This window comes from Trichomonas vaginalis, chromosome I (genome assembly GCF_026262505.1).
Source record: "Trichomonas vaginalis G3 chromosome I, whole genome shotgun sequence".
In the NCBI taxonomy this organism is placed as follows: domain Eukaryota; phylum Parabasalia; order Trichomonadida; family Trichomonadidae; genus Trichomonas; species Trichomonas vaginalis.
In genome coordinates, this window is record NC_067203.1 from 24,202,647 (window position 1) to 24,215,505 (window position 12,859).

Here is a 12,859-nt window from a genome sequence, read left to right on the forward strand (position 1 = left end):
AATGGTAGCTTGGGCAGCTTTAGGCGCAATGGGAACAAAAGCATTAGCATTTGGAGCAAAAGCACTTGGAGCTTATGACGCAGTAAATAAAATGAGTGGAGGAAGGGTTTCGAAGACATTAGATGCAAATAAAGGAAAGATTGGAGGCTGGGTTGCAAAGAAGTTAAGATTAAATAAAATAGGGCTCATAAATAAAGCATCCAATTTGGTTGCGACTGAGTCAGAAAATGCTTTAGGAAAGGACGATGAGTTTGCAAAACACGCAAAAGACTTTAATGACCAGATGAAAGGTGAAACAATGCATTTAAATAGAGTCGATGGAACTAAAGAAAATGTTTCTTCTCCACCAGTAGTTCTTCCGTATGGTCCCTATGGAATGTATGGAAACCCTTATGAACGACCATTTGACCCATTGACTGGTGGAAGTAACTGGTATCATTACGGACGAAGAAGAAAGACAGTCAAGTTGGAGACAGACGTGAAGAAAGCAACTAAAAAGAAACCAAGGAAGAGAGTTATAAAGCAATGAATTCAAGTGGGTGAAAAAAGAGGTGAAAAAAGAGGTGAAAAAAGAGGTGAGATCTCACCACTTCACCTAAATTTATTTTTGTGCTATGTTTTCATATGTGTGGGAGTGGTGATATCATTATTTTTTATTTTATTTTTAAAATTATTTTTATTTTATTTTTATATAAATGACGAAAACTATTGAGATAACAAACTACAACGGTCATGAGTTCAAGAATTTGTTCTTCGTTCCTCGTGAAAATACATTCTATCAGATACGAGGGAGAAAGGGTAAAGTTAGTTTGAGCGTTTATGAAGGAATGAAGAATGGAAAGTTTATACAAGCATACGATACAAACGGTAAACGTGTTTCATTAGCTTTGTCAAAACTTACTAACATTTATTTTGACAGTGACTTTGACTCTGACGATTGGAGCGACAGCAGCGATACTGAAGAATATGAACTATTGTGTGAAGCACAGCAATGGGAAGAGTTGCAATACTTTGTAAGTGAGAACGTTTATTTTTACAGTAGTGAAGTCGTTTGTGAAAACATTAGTGAGGTGAAGTGGTTGGCGGCTTTATAAATATTTAAGGTTAAGTTGGTGTTTGTGTTGTAAAATATACGTTAACGGTTTTGTAAAGTGTCAAATTCATAAGTATTGCGTACGGAGGAACGCAGTGCCACAGTACACATGATATGTATACTAACTAATAAATCTGTTGTTTTATCCGAAATATTTAGGGCTGTACAAAATCGAGAAAAACATTGCCGTGCGGTAATATAGGGTCAAAAAAAGCGCGCCTCGGCACTATTAAGTGTGCATTATATTTAATATGTCCTTCTTTTTTTTTCTTTTTTCTTCTTCTTCTTTTCCTTTCCTTCTTCCTCTCCTTCCTCTTCTTTCCTTCTCCTTCTCTTTTTACAACAACGTCGAAGATCTTCGAATTTGATTGTTGGAAAAGCATCTATTTCAGATAAAGGATGCCTTTCTCACAGTCAACATACGAGGGTCCTGGCTGAAACGTTCTCAAAAAGCCTGAGATGGTAATTCTCTGATCACTCATAGCTGGGCAGGTAGTCATTGCTGACAATACCTGTCTTTATGCATGCACGCTTTCATGTATATGGGTTTACACTATCAATTCGCAAAGTTGTTCCGAATTCTTCCAAAACGGAAGGACCCGAAACAACTTTGCTTGTTAACGATACAGACGCATTACTTTGCATTGATACTGTGCTGAGTTGTGTAGAAAGTTTGATTAGAGTTGTTTTGTTCTGGTATCTCTCATCTTCTGATGAGAGAAATCAAAGCAACACAACTCTAATGAGTTTGTTTTCACTCATTTGTATGTAGGTTTTTAGTTCGATTGGAGCTGCTTCATAATGAGATCTCTCATCAATTGATGAGGGAGATCATAACAAAGCAGCTCTAATGTATATGCTCGTATTAACCGGGTTGTAATGCGTTGTAACGTCAGCTTGTAGTTCGTTTGGGGCCACTTCACATTGAGATGAGAAGAAATGATTAAAAGACTCTGAAAGGCTTTGGCCGTTGATGTTGTAATCGCATTACTTGGAACTAGCTGGATGCTAAGCTGTGTAGAATGTTCGGTTAGAGCTGTTTTGATATGATTTTTCTCATCATAAGATTGGAGGAATCATAGAAAAACAACTCTAATGGGTTTACCATCATCTACTTGTATGTAGATGTTTGGGAAATTGTCTTGTTAATCGATTTTCGAGATGACTTTCAAATGCTATAATCAAATGACAAACAAGTCTAAGATTTCTCGACAATACATCAAATCATGATGTTTGTAAGTGCGATGAGATTAGAGTTTTTGAAGGAATGACAAGAGAAGTAGGGAAGCTCGGCATTCGCCGAGCAAATTAAAAATTAACGTATGGATTAAATTTTAAGAGGAATTCAATTTTAATTACGGGTTGTTCAAATATTGATTAATATAAATTTATTAATAAGAATAAACAATTTTTGTTTTTGAATTTATTCAATTTATAGCTTTACATATAGTTTCAAAATTGTACAACTATGATTATTTCAACAAAAAAATATCTTACTTTTTCACTTCACTTTCACCCTCACTTTTTCCGTAATTCAAATTTCAACATTATGTATTTTAATTCCTTATAGTATTTTTAACATAATTAATCAAATAATAATTGGAAGTTCTGAACTCACTTTTTCCGTAATTCAAAATCAAAAATATGAATAATATATCTATTTATTATATACTAATGCTATTTTCAACTAGAAGTGAGGTACGGTAATCTTACGGATTCCCGTAACTCAATTTTACGGAAAAAGTGCAGTAAACTACTCAATTTACGGAAAAAGTGTCGTAAACTATTGATGTGGCGGTAAAATCACGGTAATTCACGGAAAGCTATATGCGAAAATTTGAAATTATACAAAATCGAGCGAAACACTTTTAAATAGGTTGTTCTCGTATTTCAAATACTATTCCCAATTTTATTGTCGTCAGAATATTTCCAAATTTTTGCCGATTTACAAAAAATGATTTACAAAGCATATTTTTTAATCTAAAAATTTCCTAAAAAAAGGAACCGGTGTGCGGAAATCTCGGTAAATTACCGCGGTTCCCGTTGGGACTGCCATAGAAATATTATTTATTTTTCTGTGGTAATTTGTTGGGTAAATGGTCTATGAATTCGATGAAGTTTGTGACCTTTATGATTTTGAAATTTTGGTTTTGTAATTCCATAATAATGGTCTACTTGACTTACTTTATGATGTTTTTGAAGAACAATGAGCACATTTTTTCACTTTTCACAGTACGAAATTTTGGTTATTAATTTATTGATTTGATGCTAGTCACAAATTCTCGAAGTGGTCCAAATCAGACGTTATCAATTAAATTGAATGTAACGATTTGATCATAATATTACGAAGAATATTAATAAAATAATAATAGTAGGACATATTAATGTTTTTATGATTGGATGCCTTATCAAAAATTGAATATTACACAAAATCTTTTTGATTCATTTTTGAAATAGACATTTCATGGAAGTCGACGATTTAAGTTTATACCGTACTAAATTCTCCGCAGCTGAGGATGAATTGCTTAGGAAAACAGTCCAGAAGTTTGGCCCCAGGAAATGGAATTCAATTGCTAAGCATATACCAGGGAGAACTGCTCGCCAGTGCAGAGATAGATTCCAGAACTACCTTAGCCCAGATCTTATCAATGGACCTTGGACACAAGAGGAAGATCAGCTCCTAATTCAAAAAGTAAATGAATTTGGTCCATGCTGGTCTAAAATTAATAAATTCTTCGTTGGTAGGTCTCCAAATAACATTAAAAATAGATACAATACACATTTAATAAAAATCAAAAATCAAACCAAAAAGCACCAAAAGAAGCTAGTTACAAAAGTCCAACCGGTAGAAACACACGAAGGAACAGAATTTCATGCAGAAGACGTTCTTACATCCAAGATTTGGGACGAAATTAACACTCAAGATTTCTTTTCACCTAATTTTGAATTGCTCTGGTTTGAGTAATAGAATAAACATCTTTCATCCTTTGTTTTTATTAATTTCAACTTATTTTTTCTGAATATTAAGTGTTCGGGACTTATGAAATCCGATCTGAATATTGAATCTATTCAAAAAATTGAATGTAGGCCAATTTTTAGGTCAATTATAGAATTGTGGCAAAAACGATAATTTTTTCAAATAAACCAAAATCCATTTTGATTAGGAACAAATCTAATATTGCTGCTTACTATATTTTCCGAAATGGCAGAAGCGTAATAAACCTATCAATTTCAATGAAATAAAATTTTCAAAGGTTATTTTATCAATCGCTATTTTAATTTAATTCCATGTTTTAGCTATATCTAAACACAATGTAGGGCCTAATATTCCAAAGTTTTAATAATTCAACCCGTTTTTATCCATTTTTTTTAGAAGCATGGTATCAATGTTCAACATCATATAAAATCGTCAAGGAAACAGATAATTCCTTCCGATATAATAAGACAATCCAATTTAGTTACTTTTTATTTCTTATATTTATATTTCATTTTCTCATATTAAAATCAAAACATTGATGACAAAATTATATAAAATACTTAACTTCTTTTCTTCAAATGCATCAAACATTCTTTCATATTTTTATATTTTTAATTTCAGAAATTTAATTATTTTTAATTTGTCCTCATTTTCGCAAAGAAACACAAGTTATTGCAGCATTTAATCAAGTTTCTATTATTCAACTTAATTTTAATTTCAAAATGAAAATAATGCTGTTTTACAATGTCATTAGCTTAATCTTATATAAGTTTAAGCATATATGCTAAAAAGTATTAGATTGGTTCATTATATTTGTGAAAGTTTAAGGCATTATTTAAAAAGATGAATGTTGAATGAGTTTGAGCTTTAAAAAACAACTAATTTTTAGCATATATGCTTAAACTTATATAAGATTAAGCTAATGTGTTGTAAACAGAAATTCATCAAAAGTGACACCTCAGAAAAGCTAAAATATTGAATTTTTGGAACTTTTGATAGAGCACGTTTTTAAATATTAATTAAAGTAAATGTATATTTTGTAAAGATTCTTTTTAATAAAAAAATAAAATTTTGAAGAAGAACACAAAATCTTCTGAAAAATAATATCACATAAACTCATATTATTTTCTAATATATAACTATTTTATATAAAAATCAAATTCAATGATCTTAAAAGCGAAGGATAAACCTCAAAATTTACGAATATAATGAGTGGGAATATAATGCTTATCTATCATAAAACCATATGAAATATCAATTTTTGCTTTACGCCTAATTTTTGACGACAATTAGCAAAAAATGTTAAATGTTAACACTCAGTCCATTTGAATATGAAAAATAAAATTGACTTTGATTAAATGTTTTTATTTATCATGCAATTCTTCTTGCGACCAAAGATTTGAATAAAAGTTCAAAAAATAAGATAGCTTAAAAAATAATATACGGTAGTGTTTACTAATAGATGAATAGTATATAAATTCTATTAAAATGGATTTGATCCAAAAAATATAAAACCAAAAATAATTGTTATAATTTAAATGAAGAAGTAATTTAAAACGATTTTATTTATGATCAAATTTTATATATTTTTTGGATCAAATCCATTTTAATAGAATTTATATACTATTCATCTATTAGTAAACACTACCGTATATTATTTTTTAAGCTATCTTATTTTTTGAACTTTTATTCAAATCTTTGGTCGCAAGAAGAATTGCATGATAAATAAAAACATTTAATCAAAGTCAATTTTATTTTTCATATTCAAATGGACTGAGTGTTAACATTTAACATTTTTTGCTAATTGTCGTCAAAAATTAGGCGTAAAGCAAAATTGATATTTCATATGGTTTTATGATAGATAAGCATTATATTCCCACTCATTATATTCGTAAATTTTGAGGTTTATCCTTCGCTTTTAAGATCATTGAATTTGATTTTTATATAAAATAGTTATATATTAGAAAATAATATGAGTTTATGTGATATTATTTTTCAGAAGATTTCATTCTATATGCCTATGAAAAGTACTCTCAAAACTAACTTTTCCTAATTATAATTAAATCTAGAATATTGTATTATGCTTAGTATTATTTCATTTTTCTCATTCAATTTAGAATTTACAAACGTCAAAAAATTGAGAGCTGTCACTTTTGATGAATTTCTGTTTATTACAACTCCAGCAATTTTTATCTATAATTCCAAAGTTTTGATATTGTCAACCATTTTATTTATGATTTTTGAAACAAATTTTCATTGGATATGCTTTCATACAAATTTTTAAGCTTTTTCATGTAAAAACTTTGCGATCCGATTTATCATGTTCTATATCGTGACGATTAGAAATACTTCTTTTATAATATTGAGTTCTACACCACAATATGTAATTTCGAAATTTTTCTCAAACTATAAATTTTGAATAGTTTATTATCAACGTTTCATCGTATGATAGTTCTCATGTAGTACACTAATATTATTTATTAATTTTTTAAAAAATTTCCATTGAATTTTTCATGTAAAGCAACAGAAATGTTTGACATCTTTAACGATGATACATCAAATAATCAGAATAATTTTACCACTCCTCGCAATATAAACTCTTTCATTTCAGATCCTCATGCAAATGAAGCTCCCGCACAGACTCATTTTGGAAGTCAATACAAAAAATCGAAATGGACACCAGAAGAAGACAGAGCATTGATTGAAAGCGTTAGAATTCATGGAACAAAGAACTGGATTGCAGTGGCAAATTTGGTTCCTGACAGAAATTCGAAACAATGCCGTGAAAGATGGACTGCGCAGCTCGATCCATCATTAAATCACAACGAATTTACTCCTCAAGAAGATGCCGTTATTATCCTACAGCATCAAGCCAATGGCCCTTATTGGGCAAAAATTGCAGCTTATCTTCCTGGGAGATCGGCAACAGCTATTAAAAACAGATTTAATTGGCTTTCTAGAAGACATTTACCACAAAAGATGAACAAATTTTTCCTATCCGGTACTACTCCGATGGAGCCATCGTCTTCTTCAGGAAGCATGTCTCCACTCGGAATAGCTCCATTTGCATTGTCCGATCCATCAGTTTCGCAGATGCAAAAACCTCAAGAAACCGAACCCCACACAGACGTTCCTGATGACATTTTCACACAGAGTTTCTTTGATAATCAAGAAGATGATGTATTCAATTTTTAGAATTTTGCATTGAGGGCATCAAAATTCATATTTTTCTTTTTCATGTATTTATTTGTATGTTGATCTTATAAAACACTTTATAAAATTATAATATATGCTTTTGTGTCTTTGTTAACAGTCTGTTTTCATGTTTTATGAATATCTTCGACATTGAAAAAGTAGCGCTCGTTCTGATTTCACATAATAAGCTTAGCCACAAACTATATGTTCTATTTTTGCATTTTTGATCAAACACAAGACTTAAAAATATAGAAATTGAATCAAATTCTCTAACATATAAATAATGGCTAAATCTATCAAAGTGCATTTAAAAATATAATACAATCCGATCAAATTTAACATAATCAAACGTTCAATTGCTTGGAGTATCCAAACAAAAGAATTGATTTTGAAAAAGCTTGAAGCAACGGACTCAAAAAAGTTAATAACTTCGTTTAATACGAGTTCTGTATGTAAGGATTGTTTCATAAAATTAAAATTCATGCAAAATATAATTAAATTTTATTGCTTTTATCATTAACCTCAGATGAGAGTAAATTTTGACATCATACGCCACAAGCAATGAATTTATGATACCGAAGTAATCAGAAAAATACTCAAAAACCTTCAAAAATTGTTTTTATTTCAAGTTAGTTTTCTTCTCATGCAATGAACAAGATGTCTAAAAATTATTAAAAGAAATTTGAGATCATATCAAATGAAAAATGTTGTACATTCAAAAGTTCATCACAAATTTTACAATAAAAAAATCTACTATATAAAATTGCTTGTTATCAATGATTATTCATTATTTTTAAATTTTCTTTCCCAATTACCAAAAAGCTAACGAACCCTATTTCTTATATGTTTTGACGAGTAGTGTTAATACAAAATATCATTTATCTAAAAACATCAATATTTCGTTTCAATTTTTCCTGTAAAGTCTTCAAAAAATTGAAGAAAATTATAACAATGTTGTATTAATATTTTATTTTGTTGCCTGTAGCACATTTTCAATATAAAAAATAATTGAATTATATTGAAAACTGAATATTCTAGAATAAATACTTGACATTATTTTTTATCGGCGAATGGAACAAGATGAACATAAATTCTTCCTTTCTCAAGGAATCCAATTTAAAAGATTAATTGCGAAAGGTGGATTCGGTGTAGTATTTCTTGTCTACAGCAACCAATATCAAAACAATTTTGCGTTGAAAAAAATACCAGGAAATCTTTTTAATCAATCGGAGCTTGACTGTTTGATTGCAATCGATGATCATTCTATTGTGTCTTTATACAATTACTATAAATACGGAAAATTTGTTTATCTTCTTATGGAATATTGCCCTTTAGACTTGGCATCAGTAATTAAATCACAGTCAAAAATCTCAAGCGTAGACAGACTCAGATATATTCATGATATGGTATTATCTCTTAAAGCTTGTCACGATAGAAATATTGCACATTCAGATATTAAGCCATCTAACTTTTTCGTTGATCAATACGGACGCGTCAAGATTGGTGACTTCGGTTTTTCATCAATTTATCGTGAGAATCCATCGAGTATGCAGTTCAGAGGAACAAGATTGTTTATGGCCCCTGAACTCTTTTATTCTCATCCATATAACCCATTGACTGCTGATATCTGGGCATTAGGGGTTACAATATATCTCTTAGTTACAGGAAAATATCCTTTTTATTCGAATGATTCTGATAATTTAGTTCGTTTGATTACGATTGGTTTTTATTCTACAAAAGAAATAGACGACAAGAATCTCCAAGATTTAATCGCAAGGTGCCTACAGACAAATACAAACAGCAGAGCAACTGTTACTGAATTATTGTTGCATCCTTATTTCAACCCATTCAATACTCAACCAGTCAAGAAACCAATGCCAATCCCAATGTCAAAGTCTCTGCGCTCTATTTCTACAAATCCAGTTCTTCCTCTTTTACCTGTAGCAAAATCGTTGCTCAGAATGGGTGTTGTTAGAAATAAAGGTCCAAATACTTCAAAGCCTCCAAACGCAGTTCATTTTGACTTGCCTACACAATAATTTTTTTATCATATTTGTCTAATTTTCTATATATTGTTTGTTTTTAAATGAAATATTTTCATTACATCTTTTCTATTTATGTTATACCATCTAACATCTTATAATTTCTAAAATTATTTTATAAGATGCTTTGAAATCATAACTTGAAGTGATTAAATAGTTTTATGCTTAAAAACATTGATTCAAAACCTTCTCACGTTGATTTCTTGGTGTGTGAAATTACTGTGAAAAAAATATCAATCATAACTCAGATTTAAAGGTAAATATCAAACATATACAAGGAATACAAGCTGAATCAAATATTCATTATCAGATATTTTAGTGAAAACTTTCATTCTCTAAAAATAACGTATAATTTTTGTATCTAGAAAAAAAAATTATGTTTGAAAATAACAATGATGCTAATAATAATTTCCCTGAAGAGGAGCAACATGCTGAAGAGCCCCTAGAAGAGGAGGATTTAGATTTAGGCGAAGAGGAAGATGATTCGGAATTACCACCAGATCATCCACTCATTAAAAGGCTCCAGGATGGTCTGAAGAAGCAACTTCAAAAGGAGAAAGATAAATTAGATGTTGAAAAGAGAGATAAGCTCGCTCTCAAGAACAAGCTCTCAGAAGAACGTGAAGAGATTGGTGTTCAATTATATACTGTACAACAACAATTAGCAAAACTTCAAGCAAAGTTAACCGATGCAAATGAACAGCGCGCACAATTAGAAGCACAAAGAAATGAAGAAACAGAACAACTTAAACAAGCTCGTCAAGAATTAGAAGACGCGGAAACAGAATACAAAGCAAGCGAGAAGGAATACGAATCGCAACGTGATAAGCTTGACAAACTTAACGAAGATGTTCTACGTTTGGAGAAGTCGAATCTTGAACTTGCAAGCCAAGTAGCAGGAACACGCAGACAAGCATATAAATCAGATCAGTCTGCTTCTGAAACAGAAGTCACAAAGAAAGAGCAAGATTTATACATAGATCGTCTTACAAATCAAATTAAAGACGTATCCGGCCAAATACAAGTTATTGAAGCCCAAATTAATGCTCAGAGATCAGAAACTAAGCTTGCTCAAGACGCTCTTCTTCAAGCAAACCATGAAATGGACCTTATCAAATTTGAACACGAGAAGTTAGTCCAAAGCTGGATGGAAGCTATCGTTGATATCAAGAACCACACAAAGATGCTTGAAAAGACTGAAGCTCTCGCTGCTTCCGTTGAAGAGAACATCAGATCTCTCCAGAACGAATACGCCGGCCTCAAAGCCCAGATTTCTGATCAGCAAGAGCTTAGTGAGCGTAACAGACTTCTCCAGAACAAAATCAACAGCAGATTGACTTATCTCAAACAAAAGATCGAACAAACCAAAGATGCAAGAGAAAAAGAGCAGGAACAACTTACAAACTTATCATCTCTCATCAAAGAGAAGGAATCTTTGATCAGTCGCCTTCAAATTGAAAGAAATGCCAAAATGTCAGAATTCAAGCTCAGCCAAAAGGACACAAACGGCATTTCCAACAAAATCCATGAAATCGAAGGCAAAATCCTTGAACACGTTTCGAATCAGTCAGATTTAAAGAGAGATGCCTTGGCTACACAAAACGAAGTCCAAAAACTCCGTGAACAGATCGAAGCAAAGGACAGAGAACTCAGTGATATCCAAAACGAAGTTATGAGACTCAAATTCGACAAATTAACTTTGTCAGATCAATGCCAGAAGGTTGAACAAGGTTTAGCAGCCATTGTCGAGGAACTCCAAGCCAAGGACAATATTATCAGCCAGTACGAAAGCCAAATTCGTCGTAACAACGTCGATATCGAAAAACGTCAGAGTGATGTCGACAAACTCAACAGAAAATACGATGAACTTACATCAGCGCAAAATGGTGAAGAGTACGGCCCACTCGAACGTAAGATCAGACAGATCCAATCCAAGATTCAATTATCTGATCAGACAACAGCCGAAAACCAAGCAATTTGGCTCAAGAAACAGACAGAGCTTGTCGCATTGGAGAAGTCCTGTGACGAAATCCAAGAAGCAAACACTTCGCAACAAGCTCATATCGCAGTTCTTTCGAGAAAACGCGATAGAACGCGAAACCAACTTGCAGCAACCGAGAAAGAGATAGAGCGTCTTAATATACAGATCAGACTTCTTCAGCGCGAGATGTCCAGACTCGGAGAACAGCTCAGCGCGAGTGTCGGAACAGGAAACAATTTAATTGAAGGAAATATCAATTTCGAAGCCGAAATTTTGGAGAACTTGAGGAAGAAAGAAGAAGAATCCGCGAGTACAGAGATGAAGATCGAAGAAGTTGCCCAGCAAAGAGAAGATCTCGCACAAGAACTCATGGAAACAGAAAGAGCAATCATGATGTGGGAAAAGAAACTCCAACTGGCTAGAGAAATGAAAGAAGCTTTGGATCCAAATTACGGAGCGAGCGAACTGAAATCCATGAAGAAAGAAGTCTCAAGAATGGAATTAAGACTCTCACAAATCGAGAAACAACAAGAAAACATCATAAAGGAAATGGAATTCGCTCTTTTGAGAAGAGAAACAATTGCAGACAGAGGAGCAGTTCAGAAGCGTCTTAACAAGGATAAGACAAGATCAGATGTCACTAAAGGTATCACAGCATTGAGAAGACAGGCCAAGTCATTGAATGAAGAAACAGCTAAATACGATGAATTGATTCAATCTGACACTGCCGCACAAAGAGATATCGAAGCAGAAATAGAACAGTTGACACATATCATGAGAGAATCTGAACAAAAGAAGGCTGAATTAGAGGCACAGCTGAAGAATGAAGAAAACGCAAAGGCAGTCGCACAGGCGAGATTGGAGAAATTGCACCAGAAGAGTAGATATTTCCAGGCTCAGGGTGCAAAGACTGTTTTGAAGTCTCAGGACGCGTTCGAGTCTGCTTTCCAGAACGTAAAGAACCAGGAGAATCAGTTGATTTCTCTTATTGATAATCTCGCTCAGGACTTCCCTCAGTTGGCTGAGAATTTGAAGCTCATCAAGGAAAAGGTGACTGCTGTGTAAGTTTTTTTTTATTTATATTTTATATCAAATTTAATCAACTAAAAACCAATTTTTTTGTTTCTTAAATATTCATATATTTTTCATAAGGAAATGATTAGAATCAGGTGGGATTTGATAAGAAGCTACTCGACTCTCACCAAATTGAAACTTTTTCGAAGAGCTTCTATTTGTGAGTTTCTTTAGGACTCGAGCCTTCTAGTGGATCTCAGATCTTGTTATAGTTGCATGAACATTTATTATTAGTATGTATCTTTAGGGACTGTTTCTCATTTAATATAAACTGTAGTAAACTATGCGCTTTTTAAATAGATAATCAGATTTGTTGTATTTCACCAATCACCCAATGCTAAACAAACATTTATATGTCCAATACAAATAATCTGATTCATTTTAGTCCAAATAAAATGTTTGCCTTTAGAACTGCTCATTAATTATTAGCTATGGAGTTATTACACAGGTGCAAGCAATTTGTATGAAGGATTACAAGATGTAGAAGTTCGGTAATT

At 32.1% G+C, this 12,859-nt stretch overlaps 5 protein-coding genes across 5 annotated transcripts, besides 6 other annotated features; all 5 read left to right on the plus strand.

The window, feature by feature from the left end:
• Positions 1-1,220: part of a mobile genetic element that runs on past the window's edge.
• Positions 2-529, plus strand: TVAGG3_1041830 (protein of unknown function, DUF4107 family; the record flags this gene model as incomplete). Its single annotated transcript, XM_001294499.1, has 1 exon — positions 2-529. One exon carries the CDS (start codon positions 2-4, stop codon positions 527-529), a length of 528 nt encoding a protein of 175 aa, XP_001294500.1.
• A 29-nt stretch (positions 1,221-1,249) lies between the features above and the next one.
• Positions 1,250-3,150: a mobile genetic element.
• Positions 1,765-2,024: a mobile genetic element.
• Positions 2,355-2,428: a mobile genetic element.
• Positions 3,151-3,557: 407 nt separating the features above from the next.
• On the plus strand, positions 3,558-4,058 carry TVAGG3_1041870 (RNA polymerase II transcription regulator recruiting protein; the record flags this gene model as incomplete). The annotated part of the gene is made up of 1 exon (XM_001328667.1): positions 3,558-4,058. The coding sequence occupies one exon, from the start codon at positions 3,558-3,560 to the stop codon at positions 4,056-4,058; it is 501 nt and encodes a 166-aa protein (XP_001328702.1).
• Positions 4,059-4,995: 937 nt separating this feature from the next.
• Positions 4,996-5,033: a mobile genetic element.
• Positions 5,034-6,207: 1,174 nt separating this feature from the next.
• Positions 6,208-6,244: a mobile genetic element.
• A 308-nt stretch (positions 6,245-6,552) lies between these two features.
• On the plus strand, positions 6,553-7,652 carry TVAGG3_1041900 (RNA polymerase II transcription regulator recruiting protein; the record flags this gene model as incomplete). Its single annotated transcript, XM_001328666.1, has 1 exon — positions 6,600-7,265. One exon carries the CDS (start codon positions 6,600-6,602, stop codon positions 7,263-7,265), a length of 666 nt encoding a protein of 221 aa, XP_001328701.1.
• Positions 7,653-8,330: 678 nt separating this feature from the next.
• Positions 8,331-9,304, plus strand: TVAGG3_1041910 (histone serine kinase protein; the record flags this gene model as incomplete). The annotated part of the gene is made up of 1 exon (XM_001328665.1): positions 8,336-9,304. One exon carries the CDS (start codon positions 8,336-8,338, stop codon positions 9,302-9,304), a length of 969 nt encoding a protein of 322 aa, XP_001328700.1.
• Positions 9,305-9,669: 365 nt separating this feature from the next.
• On the plus strand, positions 9,670-12,403 carry TVAGG3_1041920 (coiled-coil domain-containing protein 40 family; the record flags this gene model as incomplete). The annotated part of the gene is made up of 1 exon (XM_001328664.1): positions 9,684-12,353. One exon carries the CDS (start codon positions 9,684-9,686, stop codon positions 12,351-12,353), a length of 2,670 nt encoding a protein of 889 aa, XP_001328699.1.
• Between the last annotated feature and the right edge of the window lie 456 nt (positions 12,404-12,859).